At 61.4% G+C, this 24,905-nt stretch overlaps 1 protein-coding gene across 2 annotated transcripts in view; it reads right to left on the minus strand.

The window, feature by feature from the left end:
• Positions 1-22,462, minus strand: part of CHD5 (chromodomain helicase DNA binding protein 5) — a 65,530-nt gene extending 43,068 nt beyond the window's left edge. For both annotated transcript variants that reach the window (XM_059906295.1, XM_059906196.1), the window contains exons 1-5: positions 22,384-22,462; positions 12,296-12,423; positions 4,527-4,706; positions 1,987-2,105; positions 1,158-1,396 (exon numbers count right to left, since the gene is read on the minus strand). In XM_059906295.1, the coding sequence (XP_059762278.1) occupies positions 1,158-1,396; positions 1,987-2,105; positions 4,527-4,706; positions 12,296-12,423; positions 22,384-22,462 (745 nt within the window). The remainder of the gene's footprint in view (positions 1-1,157; positions 1,397-1,986; positions 2,106-4,526; positions 4,707-12,295; positions 12,424-22,383) is intronic.
• Between the last annotated feature and the right edge of the window lie 2,443 nt (positions 22,463-24,905).

Raw genomic sequence — 24,905 nt, forward strand, 5'->3', positions numbered from 1 at the left:
AGAGGAAATGAGAAAGAAGGCTGGCTGGGCAGACAGCGAGGGAGTTGAGCGGGAGCAGTCTCTAAAGCCCGCGTCACTCACCCCCCGGGGCCCCTGTGGGACCTGGTAAAGGGAGGCATCATCCCAGAAACCAAAGCTCCTTAGGGCGGAAACAAGGGGTCCCCAGTGTCCACTCTGCCCCCCCATCAAAATCCAGGTCAGGGGACTTCCTTGGTGGCGCAGTGGTTAAGAATCCGCCTGCCAATGCAGGGGACACGGGTTCGATCCCTGGTCCGGGAAGATCCCACGTGCCACGGAGCCACTAAAGCTGTGCGCCACAACTACTGAGCCTGCGCTCTAGAGCCCACGCGCCACAACTACTGAGCCCGCGTGCCACAACAACTGAAGCCCGCGCACCTAGAGCCCGTGCTCCACAACAAGAGAAGCCACTGCAACGAGAAGCCCGCACACCGCAACGAAGAGTAGCCCCCGCTCGCCGCAACGAGAGAAAGCCCGCACGCAGCAACGAAGACCCAACGCAGCCAAAAAAAAAAAAAAAAACCAGGTCAGGGCACCCAGGAAGATGAGCTGCAGGCGACACCATCACTCAGAGCCCCGGGGAGATCAATGTCCCTACTCCCAGTGAGGCCATAAATCCTCCATCTGGGGAAGAAAGGTCCCTCCCCTAGAACTTCAAGTTGCAGAGAGCCTCTGCTGTCCCTATTCTCCCCACCCAGACACCACCACAGAGTCTGATTTTGTATCTGGACCTCCTTCCTGGCCTCCCTGGGAAAGCGGCCCCGTCCACGCCCATGTACATCCATTACCCCGAGGGCCGGGTGCTCAGAAGAGAGCGATCCACGGGTCACCGTGGGACCCCTTCCCCCTGGGAATGGTGCAGCCTCAAACCCAGGAGCCCCCTAACTCCCAGCAGCACGGGCCACACCTCTGTCCCCTCCTCCACGCCTGGGGAAACTCCCAAAGCTCTGAGCCCACCACCTCCTCCACTTCACCACCAGCCCCAAGAGAGAGGCAGGACAGATGCCACAACACAGCTGAGGAAGGGTGGGTGGGTCCAAGGTCAACCAAGGCACTGGGTCCTTGACAGAGACCGGCCCGGCTGTCCCGGACTGTAGGGCCTGGGGGCCCTCTGCCAGCAGGACTGGGTGCAGCCTTACCCTTGCCCTCCTTGGTCTTGGCCTTGCGGACAGGCACAGGCTGGGGTGCCTGCTGGGGGCTGATGGCCAGCGGAGGTGCGATGGTGACTGTCTCCACGGCTGCGGCCACTGCCGCTGCGGCTGCCGCCGCCGAGCTGCCCTTAAAGGGGTTGTTGGCGCTGAACTCCCGCCACTTGGCGCCCAGGACGGTCATCATTTTGGACATGGGGATCTTCGGGTTCTTCTTGGCGATGAGTGGCCTGCGTGGGGGGAGAGGCAGGAGGGTGAGGACAGCCCCATGGAGGGGATGAGACCCCCATGTGACCCCCGACAGGGCCCACCCTTCTTCTCCCAGGTCCCACACCTGGGATATGCAGCAAACTGGGAAAACCGGGCAGAAAGGAGGGCAGGGAAGAGGACCAAGACAGAGACAGCAGTCCACCCCCAAGGCTCCTGATACCCTGTTTACGTGGCGGGTGATCTTCTAATTGGGTTTTCAGACCCTGTAAGACCCGAGGGGCTGGAGGCAGGGGCCTACAGCAGCAGGACCCTGGGGGGCCAGTCCCATTTCTTTTAGAGCTGAGTGTGGCCACGGGGGCTTAAGACCCCTGGGAATGACTGGGGTCGCCATCCCTGGGGGTAGGACCAGCGAGGGAAAGCAGGACCACCTGTTGAGATGGAAGGGTCCTGCCCCTCCTGCCAGCTCTGCCCAGGGTCAAGGTCAGCCTGGCAGCCCACCCCAGGAGCCCGGGGCCCTGTCCCTCTGGCCGCCCCACTTGGTGCCCCCGGGGGAGGCAGGCCTCGAGGGCAGTCTCCGTGGATGCCCAGCCATGGTGGCCCCGAGGCCCACCTGAGGAACTGGCTGAAGGCCTTGTAGTTGGTCAGCGTGTGATAGTCGGCCTCCGAGAACAGGTAATCCACGTCGTCCAGGCCCCACTCGGCCATGAGCTGCCCCGAGGACTTGGGTTCCTACAGACACACGGGCCGGAGGTGGAATGAGAGGTGGGGGTCCTTCTACCCTGCACCCCCCACCAGGGCCCCACCCAGGGTGCCTCGGAAAAGCAGGGGGATTATGTCAGCAACTTAACAAAAGCAGTTCTCACCCACTACTGAAAACATCCTACAGCATCTCAGGCCGCCAGCCCCTTGATCAGTGGGAATGGCCCAGATGCCAGCTCATGATGGGGTGCGGGCCACACGCCTGGGGGGTTAATGTGGGGGTTTGGAGGGAAGCCAGGGCAGGAATAATAACAGGACTCACTCTGTCCGCCCCAGGAAATCACCTAGTACAGTCACACTTGGACCTCGTGAAAGGACAGGCCACTGCGGGTTCTGGGACCAGGAAGGTGTGCCCTGGTCAGGGCAGTGGCCCAGCTCGGGGCAGAGCCCAGAGAGGGTCCCTCGGCTCCTGCTTCACTCTCCAGATGGGGCACTGAAGCCCAGGGAGGTGCGCGAGTTCCCAAGGGCACACAGACAGCCAGCCCAGGCGTCAGGTCACAAAAGCAGACCCTGGATGGCTGGGAAGGGAGGGGTGGGCGGTGGTGCTGGCTATGAGATTGGAACCTGCTGGACAGATGCAGGCTCCAGTCCTGGCTCTGCCACATACTAGCAGTGAGAGTGACAAGCTACTTCACCTCCCTATGCCTCAGTTTCCCCATCTGTAAAATGGGGATAACAGCGCCTGCCTCACGGGAGGGAGGGAGTTAGCACAGGTACTTGGAACAGGGCCCTCACCCCAATTTCCCATTTGCTCCAGGCAGCCCTGAGCTGCGCCAGCCCCACCCACTGATCCATTCCACCAATCAGCACATGCCATCCCAGGCCACAGTCACTGATCCAGGTGGGCATGTGACTCAACCGGTCCAGGCAGGGGCACCTCTGGTTCTCCTGTGTGGACAGCTAGGACACAAGCCAGCTTTCCCTCCTGCTGGATGGGGCAGGGGGTGTCCACGAAGCCCTGCACTCCTGCTACACACATTCCCAGCCACGAGGGTGCCTGGCCTGAACCCAAAGCTGACCCTCCAAAGGCAAAGAAACAGGGCCTTGGATGACACCACTGGGTCCCCCTAGCTGGAAGTCCCCTTGCCTCTCAACTCTTAGGGCTGCTGATCCAACAGACCCCTTTTACCGCCTAAGCCCCTCAGAGCTGGGCTGTCTGCTCCAGCAAGGGAAGGCCACCCGGGCAGAACACACAGCCTCCCTCGGCCCCAAGGGACCCGCTTCCCGGCCTCCTGTTCTCTGTGGCAGTTCAGAGGTGCTCCCACGTGGGACCCCCTCCCTCGGCCAACCTGCTCCTGACACACAGCCAGTCCTGGAGGTTCCCACCACGAAGCAGAGCAGCAAGTGAGCGATGACATTATTACAGGACGACCCTGAATCACTCCTGTAAGTTCATCTTCCAAATCTGTCAGCTTCTCAGCCGTCATCAGTCACAGGTGGCTCATAACACACCTGCCAACTAATGAGCTCCCTCTGGGTGTCGGGACACCGCCGGCACTTCCCAACTTCAGTCGTTGATAGTCACCACCTCTGCCTCACCCAGCAGCCACTGTACTAACATTTACGGAGCACTTATCTTCAAATCCACGGCCAGCCCAAACTGAGCCTCGTCAAAGATCGAAGGCAGCAGGAGGTTCCCGGATGAGGTGCTGTCATCTGTCATCTGCCCCTGCCCGACCCAGAGACCCAGGACCCAGAGACCCAGAGCCCGTCTGCCGCCCTACCCTCGGCCCCTCCCCCCACCCCTGTGGAGCCCCCGCAAGGAGTGGCCTTGACATTCCAGGGGCCACATCATGCCCCACATTCACCGGGAGGAGGCTTTTCCCCAGGGGAGAGCTGCAGGCCCATCGCTATAGCTTCCCTGACTCTCGCTCCCTGGGACACTCTCCTGGGTGCCCACGTGGGATGAATTTCAGAACACGTGCTAACTAAGGCCCCTTTCCACCATAAGTGGAGCTGTCCAGCCACTTCTTAGCAAAACCTCCATTTGTTTTATTTTCCCAGACTGCTCCGACCAAGAGTTTCCTGACACCAAACTTGAGTTCAGACCATCGCTCTCCTCAGAAGCAGCTGACCGCTCAAGTTGGGCAAGACAGCGGACAGTACATCAGCAAGAGGCCGCACGACTTCTTCCCCAAACTCCTAAATGTCATCCACTGTTACTTCTAATGTGTCTCCGAGACTTGTGGCTACAGTCTTTCTCACCGAGTTGTGTCCAACCTTAACGCGCGTGCACTCACACCCACAGACCCATCCGCCCCGACGGCCCTTCGTGGGAAAGGATGCTCTGGCCCTCTTCCCACAGGGGCTCCCGGGTCAGAAGGCAGGGAGCTGACAGCAGGAGGCTCAGCCCGTCCAAGCAGGTGTCCCCCAGCCCGGCCTCAGGGTTACCTTGAGGCATCCGTCATCGTTGTCGTCCTCGTCGTCATCTTTCTTTTTTCGCTTGGCTTTTTTCTCCTTCTTGTCCTTGAGTTTTTTCTTCTTCTTTTTATTTGGGGAGTAGTCACTGCCCTCACTGTCTGACTTCTCTTCCAGATCCTCTTCATCTTCCGGCAGCTCATCATTGCTCCCCTGGAAGAGAAAGGTCGACGGTGAGGACAACAGGGGCCCAAAGAAAAATGCAGAGTCCCAGGCAGAGGGGCTGCCCTGAGCCAGCACGGGGTAAGGGTCTTGTCCCCAATGACTGGTTGGTGACAAATGGTGCTGTGCAGGTGAGTCGAGGCCTCGGGTGAAGACACGCGCCCGCACCAGGCAAGCTCAGCACAGCCCGCTTGGACGGCCCTGTTTCAGGTTTCTGTGGACTTTGGGACTGTAACCGTGTCAGCGATGGCACTTGGACCCAGGCGCTCGTAGAGAGGAGGTGACGCCCAGAGCCAAAAACCAAAATGCTGTCCACGCGGGAGAAGAGCCCCCAACTTCCGCCCCGGCTCCCAGCTCCTCACCTCTCCGTGTATCTTTGCATCCTATGGAGTCTGTGTGTCACGTGAAACCTATGATTAACACAGGGCGCACATCCCAGTTTCATCCGCCTGTGCGCTCTCCGGACGCTGCTAAGGCACAAGCCCACCTTCCCCGCCGCCCGCACCCTGGCTGCTTCATCTCAATATGAGACAAAGTAATTTAGGCAGCTCTTAAGCTTGGTTTCCTTGATTTAGTTTCCCTCGTACAGGCAGAAAATGGCCCATTTATATGGAGATAAGGGTGTTTACAGACAGAGCATCCCCTTCAGAAAGGCACTGCCCCTGCGAGAAAGCTGAGAAGGCTGTGTATCTGGGGCTTTTCAAGAGGCAAGCAGGCTGATTAGGCCCCTCCCGGCCTGGGTCTGCAGGAGAGGCCAGGCACGGATGCGCCAATGAAGATGACACTTGGCATCTTCATGCTGGCGGTTTACTGTCTTCAACGTGAGCAAAGAGAGGCACGGAAGAGATGAAGAAAGAACTGGAGAAATGAAGGATGTGAGTTCCGGAAAGAGCAATGAGGGAGGGAGGAAAAGAGGAGGTGGAGAGGGAGGAGGAAGGAGGGGAGGAGGGAGAGGAAGGAAGGGGGGAGGGGAGGGAGCAGATGGAAGAAGGGCAGAGAAGAAGGAGGGCAGCAAGGGCCGTGGATCTGTCTTGGGAGGCCCCCAGCCCGCTCTGCCCTTTCCAGCCGCACTGTGGAGTGGAGAGTCTTTTCCCAGGAGGGAGGCTCTTGCTGAGATACAGCTGGGAAAGGACCCACCCTGGGGTCCCTGCACTTCCTGACTCTCCTGCCGCTCAGCTCACTCTCTCCCTACCGCCGGCTCCCGGCTCCCAAACCTTTTATGCCCATTAAGCTGCTGAGTCAGTGTGCTGGCTGGTGGCTGGCAGGCAGCAGGGCCTCTGGGCCTTTCCGGAACCCACGTGTTTCCCGGAATACTGACTCGGTCGGCCACACCGGGCTCCAGGGGCAGCGCGCCGGTCCTGGCTGCTGCCAGAGCCCGCCCAGGGCAGGACAGCCTTGCACGCGATCCCGTTCCCAGGGCTCGTGGCCACAGCTCCCAGCCCTGCCTCGGTCCTCTGGGGAGGCAGGGGTCAGACAGGGATGTCCATTTCCCCCGAGGATGTAGTTTGGCCAGCTTGGAAAGAGTACCCTTCGATAGACCTGAGAGACAGGCTCAATCCCAGCCACACCCCCGCACAGGTAAGGATGGGAGGAGGAAACCGCCACAAGCTTCAGCACCGCGGACAGAGGCTGTGGGGCCCGCCGAGGGAGGGGCATGGGGCTGGCCCTCAGCTGCCCTGGGGACCCCACGAACCAGACCAGGGAAGAGACAGGAGGACCCACGGTGGGTCCGGGGGCTCCCCGGGGAGGCTGCAGGACAGAGACTGTCTCGGAGCTCTGACCCTTGCTAGTCAGGAATTGGGCAAATCACTGCAGCATCCTGACCTCAGCCTCCTCATCTGTGAAATGGGGATGCCATACAGGGCGGTAAGAGGAACAAAGGAGATCATGTGAGAGAGAAGGCCTTAAGCATTTTGAAGTAGGAGAGGCCCAAGTACCCATGATGCCCCCAACTCTGCTCGGAAGCTGAAGATGCAGCCAGGACCACAAACCGGAGGACACAACGAGCCTCATCCCCCCTCGTTTCTGCAAATCGGGGCTGGACTAAAGCCAAGTGCATGGACAGTGCCTGCAGCTGGGCAACAATTACAGTGCAGACGGGCAACAGGACGCCAACAGAAGGGGCTATTGTGGCCGCACCTGAGGGGGACACATCCTCCTGCACGCCACATCCCAAGTGCAGGAGAGGCGGGGAGTGGCCAGCACAGCTCTGAACGCAGGGCCCAGAGGGAGCAGGGCCCAGAGGGAGCGGCAGGGAGGGAGGAAGGGAGGGAGGGAGGGAGGGAGGCGGGGAAGGCGCCTCCAGCGGACGCCCTGTCGGTGTGTGCACAGTGGGCGGGGCGGGGGGGGGGGGGAAGCAGGTCTGGCAGAAGGTCCCAAGCTGTGCACTGCCAGGAGTGTTAGCCCAGCAGCCACTCCGGGGCTAAGTGGGGGAGCAGGAGGGCAGAGTTCCTTCTCGAGGAATGAGCCGGAGCTACAGCAGGACAGTCAGCGCCCCAGCGGCCCACCGGGGGTGACAATGATGGCAGCCCCTCGTTTCAGGGAAGGAGCAGACCTCTCCCTGCCCTGAGAAGACTCAGACTCCCCGCCCATTCCCTGATCCCCTCTCTGCCCTGCCTTCTTCCCCCGCCTGCACCCGGATCTCGTCCAAGCCCCCCTGCCCACCTGGGAGGCTGGTGGAGGGCGGGGTGCAGGACAGGTCTTTGGAGATGGGTTTCCCGATGGTACAATCAGTCTGTATCCACAGCGTCTCTCTGTATCCAGACACATCTAGACCAGGGCCTCCTTTTTCCTGTGTTTTGTTTTTCCAAACTCTTCCCTTGCAGAGAAAGGGGCAAGCGGAAGGGCAGCGAGTGGTTCTGAAAACAACTCGAAGAGGAGTGACCCATCAGCAGGACCCGGAGGGATGCAGGTCAGCCAGTGGCAAGAAGGGGAGGAACGATCAAGAACCAGGAGTAGACTAACCATTCGGTATCTTGAAACTTACGAGAGTGCGTGCCAAGCCACATTCAGGGAGGAAACACAGGCACAGAGCAAAAATGCCCTAATAAAGCCCTGAACCAACCTGAGCCCCGAGCCACACTGTGGGCTCTGAACATCAGGACCAGTCGGGGCTGTGACCCTGATGCTGTCCTCCGGGCTGCAGCAGCCCCAGGCATGACTATAGCGGATGCCCTGGATGTTAGAAGAATCTAAGTGAACTTGGAGTCCCAACAGAATCCATCTGCAAAGCTGCCTTAAATCCTACGCCCGGGCTGGGTGTGCGAGGAACTGGGGGTAGGGAGGAGGGGTCTCTGCCCTGAGCCCCAGGCCCACTGAAGGCACGGCATGCCACCCGTGAAGGCCCTGGGGACCCCGAGTGGGCAGTCTATGCCCACCCTTCCTCCCCCAGCTCTGCAGATGTCTTTCGATCCAGGCCTCCCATCTCTCTCTCCCTTCCCTCTACGCCCAGCTCTCAGCACACACCGCATCTCTCTAAAAAGCAGGCATTTAAACTCAAAAGGAAGGACTCAGAGAGTTGGTCATTCTCAATTTGGGGTCCTTCAAGACCGAGAGGGAAAAAGAAAGAATGAAATATGAGCCTTCCCATTCACGAGTGTTATAAACAGTTATAATTTAGCACTGAATAATTGGTTGCTATGGTAACCGCTGCAGCACAGGTTGAAATCATTTCTCCCTCCTGCGTTGGGTCTGACAAGGAGCTTCATCTACATATGCTCAGGTTCCGGCCGAAGCCCCGGTTATTTTATGTAAATCAGAATTCACGACTTGCTGCCTGTCCCTCCACCCCACCCCCAAAAAACCTGCTGCTACATGGGTTCCACCACCGGGGGCCCTCTGCTCCCTCCACCCAGAGCCTTGTGTTGGGGCCACCTGGTTGGAGATGAAAAGGAGAAAAGGGGTGACATTCCCCTCCCCACGTCCTGAGGACCGGGGTCTGCAGGCGGGCGGGCGGGCAGTGTGCACATGGCGGCCAGGATCTTGCTCTCTGGCTGCAGCATGCTCAGACTGTTGACATCTGACAGCTGCCAAGCCAGGCTCTCAGCAATGCTGGGGAGGGGGCAGCAGTGGCCCGAGGGCCACCTTGGGGGCCTGGCTGGCACTGCCCGGTCATCTGCGGGGCCCTCCAGTCTACCCTGGCCTCCATGTCCTTTGAGATCCAAGAATTGCATCTCAGTAGAGAGAGGAAGGAGAGAGGGAGAGGAGGTGAGGGGAGGGAGAGTGGAATGGAGGAGAGGAGGAGAGAGGAAGGGAGGGGGGGAGGAAGAAGAGGTGGGCGGAGAAGAAATGCAGAGGAGTGAGAAGGAGGGCAAGGGAGACCCAGGAAGAGGTAGCAAGAGATGGATACAGCACAGAGGCCATGCTCAAGCCACAGCAGTGAGAGACGGGCTCAGAGACGAGAACCAAACCCCGTGTCCCGTAGGGCCAGAGGAAGGAGACAGGAGACCTGGGTGAGCGGGGTGATCAGGCATGTGGGAGGCAAGCACCAGCCCCCCTGGCCTCGGAGACCACTGGCCCCCACCTCCCCTGGCCAAACTCCCCCCACCTCCCTGCTGTCCAGACACTGCCCACCTCCTGCCTCCTTCGTAAGCAGGGCAGAGGGGAGGGTCTTGCTGCACCCTGTAGCCGGCAGGGCAAGAGAAAGCCCAGCCCAGCCTGGGGCTGGGAGGGGGGGAGGCGGGGCAACCCGTGGCAGCCCTGATGGTCCTTCATCGGCATTTGGGAACTGGGCAGACCAAGGACCAGGTGGAACTGCCCGCCTTGGCCTAGCCTCCCTCCCAGTTCCCAAGAAAGAAGCTTCGGGAGAAGGAGAGAAATCGCTGAGGAGCTGGGGAGAAGGTGCTTGTGCGGGATGCCCCAGGACCCTAGGATCTACCTCCACCCCGCAGCCACAGAGCATCGGGTCTGAGGGCTGACAGCAGTGGCCGCAACAGAGCAAGATTTCAGAGCTTCAACCGGGAAGTCAGCCCCTGCACCCCAGGGCCCCGCCAGCCCTGAGCCACCTAACCTCTGCCCCCAACAAAGACAGACCTGCGGGCCAGGGTGCAGGAGGGGCTGGGGGGAGCTGCAGCAGGGCATTCGGAGCCCCCTCCCCACAGCAGGGGGACCTGGTCCACAGCACCTCCCTCGGGGGTGTGGGGGGAGCCTCCAGGCATGGGTCCCCCCTTCCCCTCTCCTGCCTCCACTGCCCCTCCTGGGTAATGGAGACAGAAAGCTGCAGCTCACAAACCTTCCCACGTGCAGCCCACGTACCAGCCGCAGGGTTAGGGGTGGGGTGTCCCAGGAGGGGATAGACCTGTCAATCCTGGAAGGATGCCAGGAGCCCAGGCAGTGAGGACAAAGCTGAGGGGCAGCAGAGATGGAGGGTGGCATCGGACAGGGGCAGTGCTGGGCTCGGAGGAGGCTCAGGGTCCCTCTGCGGGGAGAAAGGGTCGTCTATGCGCGCCAGAGGAGAGGAACAGCCGGGTGTGGCCGCAAGCGGGCAGGGAGAGGCTCCGGGGCAGCTTTGGCCAGGAGCCTGGACAGGGCAGCTGTCCTAAGGAGGCCCTTCCCGGGAGCCAGGAGAGCCGAACAGGGGGCGGACCTGGTGAGAAATGCTGACCCCAAGCTCACCAGGGAACACAGGCCGGACGTAGCTGCGTGGTTCCAGCTGGAGGAGGTGGGGCTGACACCTCCCTGCCCCAGTCCCTGAGCTCCAGGCAGGCCAGCCTGGAGCTAACCACTATGGGGACCCGGGGCACCGCCCAGGGCCGGCCCTGCCCTCCAGACGCTTGCAGGCTGACACCCTGGATGCCCCCAAGGGCCACTGGCCTTCCCCGTGGCACCTCTCACGTGAAGACGCCCTGTTGGCCCATATCTGATTTGCCCCCAAACAAGCAGGGCGGTGTGCATAGGCGAGGCTCCCCTTACTACAGACACAGAAGCAAGGCTCAGACAGGTGTGGGCAGTGGCCTGGGGAGACGTGGGGAAGAAAGTCCACCGCCCATCGCCTGCCCACCATCCTGAGCCCTTTGTCCTCAGAAGTCTCCTCCCTCCCGCCCCCGCAGCCTGTTTGGGGACCCTCCAGAGTTAAGTCATACCACGGCCCCCTCCGCACAAAGCCTTGCAGGGGACAAGCCAGAGGCCCACAGTGGCCTTTGAGGCCACGTCAGAACATCCCAGCAGGGCCCCCGCACACACTGCTACTCTGTCCCGGGGCCACCGAGGGCGATAACACCTCCCCCACCGCCTCCCCTGTGAGGCCAGGCCAGGTGGGTCTCCTCTGGGCAGGGGAGGAGAGAAAGCCAGAGGACCAACAGCGCTTCCCCTCGGAGCAGGCGGGCCAGGGGAGGACCAGGCTGGGGGGCAGGGGGCTGTGTTGCTGTGACCCTGGCAAGTTCATCTCTGAGCCTCATCTGTAAAGCAAGGTGCACACCAGCCCCTCCCCATAAAGCCACCAGGAGGATCGAGTGACGCCGAGGAGAGGTGGCAGCTCTCATGAGGTGGGAGACGGGAGTCCCCACGTTGCCGTATGACCATCCCCTCCAAGTGCCGAGGGCTTTAAGCTACAAGGCAGCCCCGGTTTCTCCCTCTGTCGGGCGGTGATAATCATCCCTGCCCCTGACTCCCAAGGTTGATGTTGAGGATGAAGTGAGTCCGTGTGGGGCATTCTAGAAATGCTCACACGAGTTACTCATAGGAGACCCATCCCTCACCGGGGTCTCCTTACTCTTCTCCCATTTGTATCTTGTTCACCAGGATTCCAACTCACAACAGGTTGGAAGCAGCAAACTAGAGGGACAGACGGCTGCTGGGAAGCAGATACGTAGGGGGTAGCAGAAGGCACCACCAAGAGCACAGAGGCAGCGGACACAGATGCAAGCGGGAGTAAGGGCCCTTCAGTGAAGGGGTGGGAGCGCCGGGGACCCCATGCTGTCACGGCCCAGAATAAACACCCCAGAACACCCTGTTTAAGAAGACAGTAGGGACTTCCCTGGTGGCGCAGTGGTTAAGAATCCGCCTGCCAATGCAGGGGACACGGCTTCGAGCCCTGGTCCAGGAAGATCCCACACGCTGCGGAGCAACTAAGCCCGTGCGCCACAACTACTGAGCCTGCGCTCTAGAGCCCGCGAGCCACAACTACTGAAGCCCGCGCGCCTAGAGCCCGTGCTCTGCAACAGGAGAAGCCACCGCAGTGAGAAGCCCACGCACCACAACAAAGAGTAGCCCCCGCTCGCCGCAACTAGAGAAAGCACACACGCAGCAAGGAAGAGCCAACGCAGCCAAAAATAAAAAAGTACACTTGGGAATTCCCTGGTTGTCCAGTGGTTAGGACTCCATACTCTCACTGCCGTGGCCAGGGTTCAATCCCTGGTCAGGGAACTAAGATCCCGCAAGCCGCGCTATGCGGCCAAAAAAGGACAGGACACTTGAGATACATCTCGGGGCAGGTGTCCGTGGGGACACTGGTTTTGGTGTTTCTCACTCAGGCTCATTTCTCTGGAGGCAGCCCTCCACCAGATGGTCCTGGGAGCCCAGGTCTTTCTCTGCAGGCCCAGGAGGAGCAGCTGAGACCCCAGCACAGCCCCGACTCCACTCACCTCTTTCTTCTTCCTCTTCCCTTTGCACCTGTTCTCCTTGAGCTTCTTGGACTTCTTCTTCTTGGGAAGGCTCACGGGCTCCTCGGGGAAAAAGTCATCGAAGCCTTCAAGGCCACCATCTTCTTCTTCTGGAAGAATCAGAAGTGGGAGGGGGTTACTCTGCTGCTTCCTTCAGGGCGACCCCCAGGGACACAGAGTGAGAGGCAGGGCCCGCTGGGACAGTCAGTTCCTCTGCCACCCAACTGTGCCGGGTGACGGCCACCCTGCCCTCCCCAGCCCATCCCCACCCCTCCCCACCTTCTCCGCCTAGTTCCCCTGCCCCAACCGCTCAAAGCCACCCCCAGACCTGCCAAGTGGAACCCCAGCCCCTTGGGCTGTGTCACATCACCCCACCTCTCTGGGCCTCTCCTCCTCTCAACCTGTAAAATGGAACAATAACCACCTACCCTGCTGTGACAGTGCTTGGGAAACTGAAGCAAAAACAAATGACCAGGGCTTCCCTGGTGGCGCAGTGGTTAAGAATCCACCTACCAATGCAGGGGGCACGGGTTCGAGCCTTGGTCTGGGAAGATCTCACACGCCGCGGAGCAACTAAGCCCGTGCGCCACAACTACTGAGCCTGCGCTCTAGAGCCCGCGAGCCACAACTACTGAGCCTGTGTGCCTAGAGCCCATGCTCCGCAACAAGAGAAGTCACCTAGATGAGAAGCCCGCGCACCGCAACGAAGAGTAGCCCCCGCTCCACCACAACTAGAGAAAAGCCCGTGCCACAGCAACGAAGACCCAACGCAGCCAAAAATAAATAAATAAAATAAAATAGATTTTAAAAATAAAAAAAAACAACAAATGACCAAGTAAGAGGCCTTGTGGACATGGCGCCCCAGGGAGAAAGCAGCCCCACGGAGTCACAAAGCCATCTCCAGCTGGCCCAGGGAGGGGTCGAGGCCCACCTCTGCCCTCCAGAGGGCCACGGCGTGGCCAGGAGACAGCCTGTGAGTGCAGGATGACAGGGACGTACAGGTCACATCACCCTAGGACCACTTGGTGCCTTGGAGCAAGTGCCCGGGAGCTTGGAGGAGAGACCAGCACGGAGGATGCCTGGGCTCCCCTTAATGGGGATTCGAGGACCACACTGCCTCCCCTGCCTGGTCCCCATCCGCACCTGCCCAGGCCCACTCCCCATCACAGGTACCCGGACACACACGGCAGGATGCCAAACACACTCCACTGGGCGCTCGGGACGATGTGACGGTCCACAGAGAGGTGGGTTTTCTAGAAGCTGCCCGCCTTTCCTGAATCCTCATTCCTTCACGCATTGGAAAGGCTGGGGGGAGCAGGCAGGTGTGTCACGTGGGCATCTTAGAAGAAGCTGCAGGCTACATGCTTCTTGCTGCCCCCAAAGGGAGCCCGTGGCTGGGGCCTAACTCCCACCCAGGAAGTCAGGGGTGAGAAAGGGCACGAGCCCTGGGTTCCTGGGACCGGACGTGGGCCCCAGGGCTGGGGGTGCGGAGAGCGGGAGGGCCCTCTTGGGGGCAAACGGCAGCAAAAAGACACCGCAAGAACAAACCACCCAGACTAGAGCTATGCATCTGTCTGCCTGGAATGAAGGAAGCTTCCAGAAGGCACCGGTGCAACCTCCAAAGAGTCCACAAAAGGGGCCCAACAAGCCAGCCAGCCTCCACACCAGCGGCTTATCCCCCATCCCACGCCCCTCACTGCCCATGTGCACGGGGGTGGGGGGGGGGGCGCCGCGGGAGTGAAGGGCAGGGAGAAGCGCCACAGGGGTGGGGGGACATGACAGGGAGTCTCGCTCGGTCTGGGGTCTGCCTCGAGCGGGACCCCACTGTGGGGCTGCCACCCTGGGAGACCCTTAGGAGGGCAGAAAGTCCCAGGGCCACGCAGGAGACTTTCATATGGGAAATGGGCAGCGTCCTCACTGAATCGGGTTTAAATGATAGGCCCCCAACCCCGCCCAGGAAGTCTAAAACTCTTAAGAGTAAAACATCCTGGCTGTTGAACGCGTCAGACCCACAGATGCTTGGACACGCCGACACATCCTGGGCGCTCCAACATCCGCCCATCCTCCAGAGGGGTCCACCCCAGGGCCTGGGACCCTGCCGCCTAGAGTCCCCAGCGGGGAGGGGGAAGGCGCCCATCACCACACTCTGGGTGCAGCTAGAGGGCGCTGGTGACGCTGGTGGCCCAGTGAACGCCCCTCCCCCTCACCCCTGGAGGGCCAGTTCCCACACGTACCACCCCCCTACCCAGGGAAGGCGGGGGCTGCACCACCGTCTCAGCGCCCCTCTGCTCCAGGGCCCCCGGCCTGTGGCCCTGCCCCCCAGGAAGCAAGTGCCAGCCCTGCCTTGCACGGCCCCCCCAGGAGTCCACGGGGACAGGGCATGCCCAAGTCTCAGTCCCCTCCCCATCCTGCCAGGCAAACACAGACATGGAGAGAGACCAACTCCAGGCAGGTGAGGGAGCTGCCGTGCAGGTGACACGAGGGTGGCCTGAGTGCCGGCCATCCCCGGGAAGCCAGCTCAGCGGTCCTGACTGGCAGACAGGGGCAGTGCTGAGGACAGGACCACGTGGAGGGCACAGCTGCTGTGGCCCTGGCCAGGGCTACGGCCCCCGGGGCGGGCAGGGAGGGCAGCAGGAGCCGACCCCGTCCTGTCCCCTGAGCCCTGGCATGGGAGAGGCAAGGATTTCGGGGCCAGTTGGAAACGTTCATAGGGACCCCCGGAGTCATCCGGGAGTGGAGGGCTCTGGGAGACAGTGACATGGTTAGTGGGGAGGCAGCTGGCGACGTGACGCCCGTCCACGCCTGCCCACTCTCCCACCGGCCTCCACCTCCCCCGGAGCCACAGAGAGACCGCCTGGGAGAGCCGCCCCCGCACCCTGGCCGTGCCCAGCACGGTTATGTAACGGGCTCAGCTGATGCAATCGGGAGGGGGCCTCTCTCTCCCGCCTCCTGCCACCTCCCCACATCCCCTGTCCCCTCAGGGCAGTCCCCAGACTGGGGAGGCCAGCCCAGCACACGGTCACAGACTGACCGGCCAGCAGCACAGACAGTGGATGCACAGGAGGCCGCGGGAGGTTCTAGAAGGAAGCCTGGGATCTCCCGTGGGCTGCGCCCCACCCTGCCTGGGAAGGAGGTAGGGGCACCTCTAGCCCTAACCCACGCCCAGGACAGGGCTCGGAGGAGAAGTCCTCAGGCCCTCTGCCCTTGGACAGACCCCTCCTCCATTCCCAGAAGACCTCACGGCCCAGGGCCATCTGTCTGGTTAAATCCCTCCTCCAGGGACGTTCCGGAGCTGGCACACGACCACGGGGACCCCACCCTGCCCAACCCCCGTCCTCCTCCCCCACACGGCTTCTGGTGGCCCTGAGGACGCCCAGGGCTGACCTCCTGTGACGCTGCTCCCCGACACCCCCACGATTCCCACTCAGCCCTGCCCCCTCCTCCCTCTTCTGCAACCGGCCCTGAGCTTCTTCTAAAACCAGACCTGGAGAGTCACAGCCAAGCAGTCCTTCCCAGTGCCCATCGGCCCCTCCCAGAGCCCAGCCCTGTGCCTCCTCAGGGTACCCAGCCACCAGTAAGGTGGGAGCCCGCCCGCCCTGGGGGAGGGTCCTGAGGAGGAGCGGCCTCAAGACTCCTTGTCTGCCAGCCCCCGGCTGCCCCCCAGCCCTTCCGGCCAGGCGGCCGTGCCCTCGCGCACCAGCCCTGCCCCTCCAGGGCCCGAGGCTCCATCGACCCCAGATGGGCTATAATTAGGACCCATTAGCCCTGATCTGTCTCCCAGGTCTGGGGCGGGGCCGGGGGAGACTGCTTCAGAGATGAGACGGTGGGGGGGGGGGGGACAAGGGGGGGGACGGCAAAGAGAGGCACCTGCACCTTCTGCTGCTTTCCCCCAGCCCCTCACCAGCTCCCCGCACACACTCTGGCTTAGCCCTGCGGCACCCCCAGGCTGCTCTGCAGGCTGCAGCCCAGGCAGGGGGGGTGGACCCTTCTTAGCGAAACACCTTATAACAGTGGAAGGACCTACCACCTGCACCAAGCTCGAAGCAGGTAGCATATGTTCACTTATATGAATTCATCTACTGCACACAGCAACCCTGGGAGACAGTATCACCCCCATTTGCAGACAAGGAAACAGGCTCCGAGGATCTCATCGCTTGCCCACTTCTGACTCTCACAGCCAGCAGGTGGTAGAGCCAGGATGGAGCTCCGGCAGGTGGCTCCCACCACCAGGTGTGGTCCCGCGCCTGCCCCTCCCTCCAGGTATAGGACCCTCCCAGAATTCAGACCTTCCCCACGTTTACTTCACAAGCATTTAAACAGCATAGCCCATGTGCCAAGCTCAGGCACGCCCAGGGGACACTGAGGTGACTCAGGCCGCCCCCTGGTCTGAAAGAGCACCTGTGGTCCCTCAGGGTGGGAGGGTCAGGGCTAGTCCAGCGCAAGTCCCCATGCTCTGCCCACCCCCTGCCCCTGTCCTCTGGGGACAGGGAACTTAGCAAACACAAGGTGATCCGAGCGAAAGAAAACTCATGACTGTGGAAGGAAGAGGTAGGTCGTCTGATTCGGGGTGGCTGACGGATTTGGGGAGGTGCAGCCAGGAGCCGGATCAAGAGCTCCATCACCCGAGTCCGGAAAGGTGAGCAAATCTGTCAGCGACGGGGACCCAGCTCGACGTCCACCATCCTCTCTGAAGCCTGTGGAGAGGGTCTCCTTCCGTTCCCCCAAACAGGAAACAAGACCACCTGGTGGCCAGGAGGAGGGACAGGGGAGCGCAGGCTTCGAACCACCACCCCTTCCTGGCGGGGTGGCCCCCAATCCCTTCTCCACTGAGCCCACTTCCGCATTCTTAAAATGGGCCGAGTATTGGGAATTCCCTGGCAGTCCAGTGGTCAAGACTCCATGCTTTCACTGCTGAGGGCGCAGGTTCGATCCCTGGTCGGGCAACTAAGATCCCGCAGGCTGAGCGACGTGGCCAAAAATAAATCAATCAATCAATAAAAATTTAAAGATAAATGGGCTGAGAACTGCCTTTCTCACGGGGTGATGAAACTGTGAGATGCAGTTTAAGTGCTTGGCAGTGGCAGGCGGGTCCCAGGGCCTCAGGAGGGTTAGGATGGCCGGGGCTGAAGGAGTGGATGGCGGGGGGAGGGGGGGTCTCTCGTTTGGGCACTGCTGGGCCAGGGGTTCTCAGGGCCACCCTAGGGCTGGCCAAGGAGGGGTCACCAAGACTAACGTTCCCATCAGTCCTTGGAGTGCCCCCCACACCACAGCTCTCTACTGACATTGCTGGGGGGGGGCAGTACTCCCGCCCAAGAGAGGATTAATAATTCATTTATGACATTTAACAAAACCCAGACACCACCTCACTGGCATCTCATCAAACAAAACGTCAGTCCTGAGCACCACGGGCAGGCAGGCAGGCAGGTGGGGGGCGGAGGACAGGGGAGGCTTTTACCCTAAGGGACTGGGGCCAGAAAGAGTGAGGATGGAGGAGGCTGGGGGCCCAGAGCACTGACGGGGAAAAGGAGGAAAGAGAGGCCAGGAGGGAGGGGACGGGGACAATAGAGGGAAAGAGAGGGACAGCCAGACAGACAGAGAGAGAGAAGCAAGGACTCGGGGAAGACAGCCTGACAGACTTGGAGACAGACAGACAAAGGGATAGACATGGGGAAAGAGTGAGTGAGAATAAGAACAGGAAGAGGGAAATAAGGACAAGCCAAAGAGATAAGGCAGGAAGTCTCGAAAGTTTTACCTGCAAAAACCCCAGAAAGTCAGACACCGCATACTGTGTTCAATACTCGCTCAGAGAAGACATGCAAGAAATCTATGCTGGGTGGGTGAGTGGATGGATGGATAGACAAATGGATGATGGATGGATGGACAGATAGATGAATGGACCGATGGATGGATTGATGGACTGGACAGATAAATAAATGGATGGATGGAGACTGGTTAAGATGGATGGATGGAAGGAAGAAAGGAAAGAAGGGAGGGAGGGAGGGAGGAAGGAAGGAAGGAAGGAAAGGTGGACTGGACAGATAAATAAATGGATGGGTGGATGGATGGATGAAAGGAAGGAAGGATGGATGGATGGACAGATAAATAAATGGGTGGGTGGATGGATGGATGGACAGATAAATAAATGGATGGGTGGATGGATGGATGATGGGTCAATGGATGGATAGATGGAAGGAAGGACTGGACAGATTAAATAAGTGGATGGGTGGGTGGGTGGATGTTTGGATGGATGATGAATGGGTAGGATGGCTGGCCAGTGTATGGTGGGTGTCCTGGTCGGTTCTGTGGTTGGATGGGTAGATGTTCTGGTGGGAGGGTGGATACATGGGTGGGTGGATTAACAAGTGCGTGGGTGATTGAATGAACTGATGAAATGATAAATCAATTTAGAATGCAGTGACTATCCCACAGGCCAAGCCACTGGGCAAAGTGTGCTAACCACTTTACCTCCCTCCTCTCAGCATAAAGTATTAAATATGATCAGGCCTCCTGATGCCCCAAACCCACATTTCCCCAACGTGGGGGGAGCAAACTAAGAAGGCACAGACCTTCAGGAATCATGGCTCTCTCTCCCTCCTGCTCCCTGGGCCCACAGAAGCCTAGATGGGCTAGGGGGACCTGGGCCAGTCAAGTGCCAGAGTGGTCACACTGTCTGGCCTGGAGAGAAGATGGGCTCACCAGCTCTAGGAAACCCACCCCTCCGTGTGGGATTGAGGAAGGGCTGGGCCTACAAGGCAGGGAAAAGGCCTGGGATGCTGAGGCCCCCTCCTCCCTCCCTCGCTCCAGCCCCTCTGGCCCAGGCTCCCAGCCCCCCAGCTTATTGGCTGAGGGTGCATGTCTCAGAAGCATTTCCTTGGGGAAGGCAGGCCAACTGCTCCCCTTGGATGGTGCTAATTATAAGCCACACTTTATTGGCCACCTATTACGTGCCGGGCACTGTGACCTACTTGTTCCACGTGCACCGCCTCATCAGTCCTCATAATAAGCCCTCTATGAGGTAGCTGGCACCACAGCCCATTCCACAAGTGGGGAGACTGAGGCAGAGGGACTGGGTAGCTTGCCCAAGGTCAGGCCACAAACAAGCCGCAGAGGCGGAGCCACCTGACCCTTGAGCCCTCTCTTGGACTAGCCCTCTGAATGCCCAGGAGAACCTGGCAGCTGGGGTCCCTGAGCCCGAGAGGCAGGCACCTCCCCCCACCCCCGCAAGCAGGCTCAACCACCCGCCTCAACGCCAGAGAGCTGCCCGACCGAAGCCCGGGTGGCAACAAGAACCCTGCTGAGGGGGGTGGTGGATGGGCAGAGTGAAGGCAGTAGGCCTGACAAGCACTGAGTCCGCCGCGGCAGATGGAAAACTTAGTGTGGCAGCTCCCAGCACGCCGGCTCCCCCATCCACAAGCTGCCACCTGGGGGACCTGCCGGCCCTACATCCCTGTGGGCCACGGCCACGAGCTCAGGCGGAGGGCTGCAGAGAGGCCGCAGTGGAGGGTAGGGGGCCAGGCGGCCAGCGCTTCAGGAGAGACACGAGGCCTAGGCCGAGGCTGTCATCACGTCCAAAGGCCAGGGTGACCCAGGGACCCCCAGCCCTCAGACACTGAGACCACAACCCTCTCTCTAGCGCCCACAGTGCCAGGCGCCGGGCACAGTGGGTGGTCACGGGAGTCACACCCAAGGCGGGAGCCCACGGACACAAGTCAGCTGATGATAATATTCCAGGGAAGTACTGCCAAGAAAATAAAGCATTAAAATGGGCCTGAGAATGACAGGGGTGGGGGCTACGCTGGAGCCAGGAGCTGAGACCTAACCGGCAGGAAGGAGGCAGATGTGAGCCGAGGAAAGCTTGGGTCTGGAAGGGGTCACGGCCAATGCTCCGGGCAGGATGGAGCCTGGGGGGTTCCAGAAGCATCAAGGAGGCCAGAGTGTGAACAAGGAGGTGGGGCTGGAGATGAGAGTGGAATAGAAAAGGGACTTTGCAGTCAGCCCAAGCCGTGGGGGTCCGGGTCCGATTTGTGTTTTCAAAGGTGACCCTGGCTGCTGAGCGGAGCGTGGTCGGTGAGAACTGGTCAGGAGGCTCTAGAGGGGACCAGCTGGAGGGGACAGTGGCTTGGACCAGGGACACAGAGAGGAGCTGGCAGCTCGGGAAGGCTCAGGACATGCTCTGGAGGTGGGAGCCCCTGGCCTCGCTGAAGGACAGGCTGCAGCCTCGGCTCTGCGGGACTTTGGGGGCCTTCCTAGAGGCCCTGGGGCAAGCCCCCCCCCCCCCACGCCCTGCCCTGGAGTGGCAGGCGCAAGCAGGAGGGAGGAAAGGTGGTGGGCAGGTGACCCGGACCGAGGCCCAAGGGGAGTGAGCTGGGTGCCCGCCAGTCTGGGGGCACCTTGCCTGGCCTCCTCGCCTCCCCACCCTCCGAGCCCTGACACAACCCGGGAGAGCCAGAATGCGTGGGAAAGGGGGACAGGGGACCCCAGCAGGGGTTTGGTGAAGTCCCAGAAATAAGCCTGTTCACGCACATTCAGCTGTCCACTGGCCCCATCAGTGCCACAAAGGGCCACGCCCCGAGCACCACTCACTGAGGAAGCCAGTGACCAGCTTACCAAGGAGCCAGCTTCCTGAGCAGAAAACAGCCATGGGTTTCAGGGCCTGTGCTAGGCCTCTGTGTTCCCTTCCGGGAAATGGGCCTAATTCTCTGGACCCCCAGCATGTAACAGTCAACTATTGTCCAAGCAACTCCACCCATGTGTGGCCACCTCACCCCCACTCCCCTCACCCCAGCAGGCTCTTGGCTGCACTGTCTGAAAGGCAGGGTGAGGCCCCAGTCACCCTGTTAAAGCAAGCAAACAAGTGGGGAGGGGGGAGGAGACCCCCCAGTGAGCATGGCCACCTGGTGGGAAGCCCCTCCCTAGGAGAGGCAGAGCAGCAAGGAGCTGCCGCCCCTGGGTCCTCCCCTTCTCACCTCCTGCACACAGGAGTTCAGGTGCCAATCTGTGGCATATGCTCCCCCCTGGGGCCAGACAGCCCACTCCAGGGCCAGGGAGGGCTCCGGCACCGCCCACAAGTCCCTCAGGTGCCCAGCAGGGGCCATGACTCGGTGTGGGGAAGCTGCGATGTGACAGAGTCCCCCAGAAGGGAAGGAGGAAGGCTGGTTGACAGGGTGAGGCCCTGCCCAGCTGTGCCAGGAGGAGAAACGTCCCAAACAAACGGTGAGCAGTTAAGAAAAGAATGATGCCGCAAGGCTACCCCTGACCCACAAGCCCTCTTTCTGTTGAATTCTGGAGAGGGGTGGCAAGGGCAGGGGCGGTGGCCCTGCGAGTCAGGCCCGGAGCCAAAGCAGGGTGGGCTGGGAACGCCACTAGCCGGGCGACCGCGGGCTGGAGGCGCCGGCCGGCGCTAGGGCGCGCCAGGAAGACGCCGGCGGCCCGGGCAAAGTGCTTGGGAGCGGCAGTCACGGCACCCGGCGGCCGCGGAAGGGGAGCGGGAGTCCGAGCCCGCGCGCCTCAGCCCGGAGCTTTCGTGGGCCCGGAGGGAAGCCGCCCCAGCCAGGGCGCTCGCCCTGTCCCCTAGTACGTCCCGTCCTCCGCCCGTTCCGGGCCCCACCCAGCCCACCCTGGGGCCGAGATCGGCCGGGTCCGGGTATCTGGTCCCGCGGGCCCCCGCCCGTCCCCGCGAGGCCAGGGGTGCGCGGCGCGGGGCGAGAGCGCCGAGTGCGCGGCACCAGCAGCCGAGCGCGATTCCCGCCCCCTTCAAGGGCACGCGGGCTGACCCCCGCGGCGCCGCGCCCCCTCCCCGCTTCGGGCGCCCGGCGCAGGCCCCCCGCGGTCCCCCGCCCGCGCCGCGGCCAGGGTGGTCCCCATCGCACCCGCCCTTGGCGGCCCGCGCGCCGCGCCCCGCCGCTCACCCAGCCCCGCGCCCTTGGCCGCGCGGCGCCAGCAAGGCGGGAACGCAGCCCGGCACCCCCTCCCGCGCGCCGCCAGCGCCGCCCGCGAGGTCCGGCCCCGGGGCCCCGCCGGTCGCCTCGACCCCCGCCGCCCGCCCCGGGCGCAGCCGGCTTCCCGCTCACCTGACATCTCGTCCTCGTTCTCCATCTCGTCCGCGAACAGCCGCGGCAGCTCCTCCTCGGTGCCCAGCGGGCCCCGCATGCCCGGCGCGGGGGGGAGGGGAGGTGGGCGCCCCCCCTACCGCCGGGCGCGGTGCCAGCCTTAACCCGTGCGCTGCCGGACGGGCGCGCGCGGCGGGCGAGGCGGCCTCGGCGAGAAGATGGCGGCCGCCTGCCCCCCCCCACCCCCCCAAACCTCCACCCCCCCCGTCTCGACCCCTTTCCTCTCGGCCGCCTTCGCCCCGCTCCCCGCAAAGCCCGGGCTGCTCCGCCCACCGCGCCCCGCAGCCTGAGTCCCGCAGCCGACCGAGGTGGCGGCGGCACGGCAGCAAGGCGGGGGGGGGGGGGGGGGGGGACGGGGGGGGCGGCACACATGCCCGGATTGTGACGTCCAGTCTGGTTGCTGTGGCAACCCCATCCCATCGTTCCGGCAGCGCGACTAGTTAACAGCAGAGAACAAGTTGGGGGGACTAGTCCTGAGACTCTGGGTGCGGGGTGGGGACAGGGCGCTCCGGCAGGGGGAGCCGTCGAGGCGACCACACGCCCGGGGACCCGACGGCCGAGCTGGCAGCTGGGACTTGGATGGGCCGGGCCCAGTGGGAGGCGGGGAAACGCCGGCCCGCGCACCCCCGGCAGGGCCCAATGCCGCTGCCGCCCCCGCCCGGGAAGGGTCCCCAAGGGCGCGGAGGCGGGGTCCCCGGGGCAGCGGGCAGCGAGCTCCCGTACTCCGCTCACACGCGCCGAGACCCTGGTCGCCCCGCACCGCCCGCAACACGCTTCTAATCCCCTTTCCAAAGAGGATTCGAAGAAAAATGCGTTCCGCACTCGGGGAAGGGCCGCTCTGGAGACAGTGGGTCTGATTCCTCCAGAAAAATATGCACAGGCTGGCTCCTCCCTCACGCCATCGCGCCCCGCTCCCACCGCCCACGTGCCCACTTCCAAAACGCCCCTCCAGGCGGGGTCCGCTTTAAACACACCCAGACCCCCGGGGGTGATGCGGCCCTGCGTTCTTTGTGCCCAAAACTCCCGCGCGGAGCGGGAAGGAACCGCGCCGCCAGCCCTCGGTTGTTAAAGGTGAAGATGGAGGCCAAAGCCCTCGGGAGCAAGACTAGAATTTTAAATAAGCACCACCAGTCTCGGCTGCAGCAAGTCTTCAAGCTACTCTAAGAACGGAGAAGTTTCAGGGGCGGGCTTTCTAACCCTAGAAGAGCCCGGAAAGGGAGGGCACCCTCACCTCACTGCCTGGGGCCAGACACGTTTGGGGGAAGCCACTGGAGACCCAGTCACGCCAAGGACCCTCAAGATCTACCTAACTTGGGAAGCCCAAAGCAGCCAGGAGGAGGTTTCCTCTCTGGCACCACCCCCCCCCCTGGTATTGGCTGAGTACCCGCTCCATCCAGGTGGGCATTCACCTGTTTCACCAGTACCCTAGCCACTGGCATCACCAGCAGGGCTCTTCCTTCCTGAGGACTTTGAGGAACCAGGAGAGTTGTGGGTGCTTGGCAAGGGCCCCTAGTGCAAGACCTCTTGGGGAGGTGGCCACAACCCACTCCACAGTGAGCCCAAGCTGTGACCTGAAGGTGATGGATGGCATGGGGAAAGCTGGAAAAATATGCAGCACATTCTTCCTCCCCCTTCTGACCTAATGAAATTGTCAGCAAGCCCCAAACCAAAGCTCCTCTTCAGTCATGCCTGGGAGAGAACAGTTCTGTCCAGCCTCCCAGAAAAAGTGCAGGGCGCTGGGAATCCCATCTCCTGGATCACTTTTAAACCACATTAGGAGAGATGTTGAATCTGCCCCAAGCAGGTGGCCTGTGAGGGCCAAGGGAAGGGCAGCAGGGAAGCGGACTAAGAAAGCAAGGGATCCTCCTGGCCTGAAGCTGTATTTCACCTCCTGGGCATGTAGCTGAGGGAACCTCAACCACTGAGGCTTTAGCAGGCCTGCATTTTCCCTGGCAAGGCTGCCTTCCTCTTTCCAGACCTCCTGTCTTCCTGAATGTTAACCAGGAAAAGACCCTAAGTGCCACCAAACTGCCCACCCCCGTCTCCAGCCCTGCCCCCAACCCCTCCCACATGGTGGAATGAGTTCAGGACACTTCCACAGGTCCCCTGTCCCACTTCAGAGAAACTGTGACCTACAGCATTTCCCATCACCAGAGAGCCCACCACACACGCACCATTAACCTTGGCTCCAGCTCCCAAGGTGAGGTTAAGTCAGACATCATTCAACAAAGAACAGTTCCAACTGCTTAATTTGGCAAATTAGAGTCGAGATGTTCATCACTCATAATCCTCTCCCCGTCCTTGTTCTTGCGATGGCTGCAGCTAGGTAACATTACTCAATGACCAAAAGCAAAGCAAAACAGAAACTGGAAGGGCAGAAACAAATGGATTTTTGCCTAGAAATCTCTAGTAATATTTAAAGGAGAGTGTTGATTACTGTTAAACTATTAAATATGCATTTTAATAACAATGTGCCAAAAATG

Source organism: Balaenoptera ricei, chromosome 1, assembly GCF_028023285.1.
Source record: "Balaenoptera ricei isolate mBalRic1 chromosome 1, mBalRic1.hap2, whole genome shotgun sequence".
Taxonomy (NCBI): domain Eukaryota; kingdom Metazoa; phylum Chordata; class Mammalia; order Artiodactyla; family Balaenopteridae; genus Balaenoptera; species Balaenoptera ricei.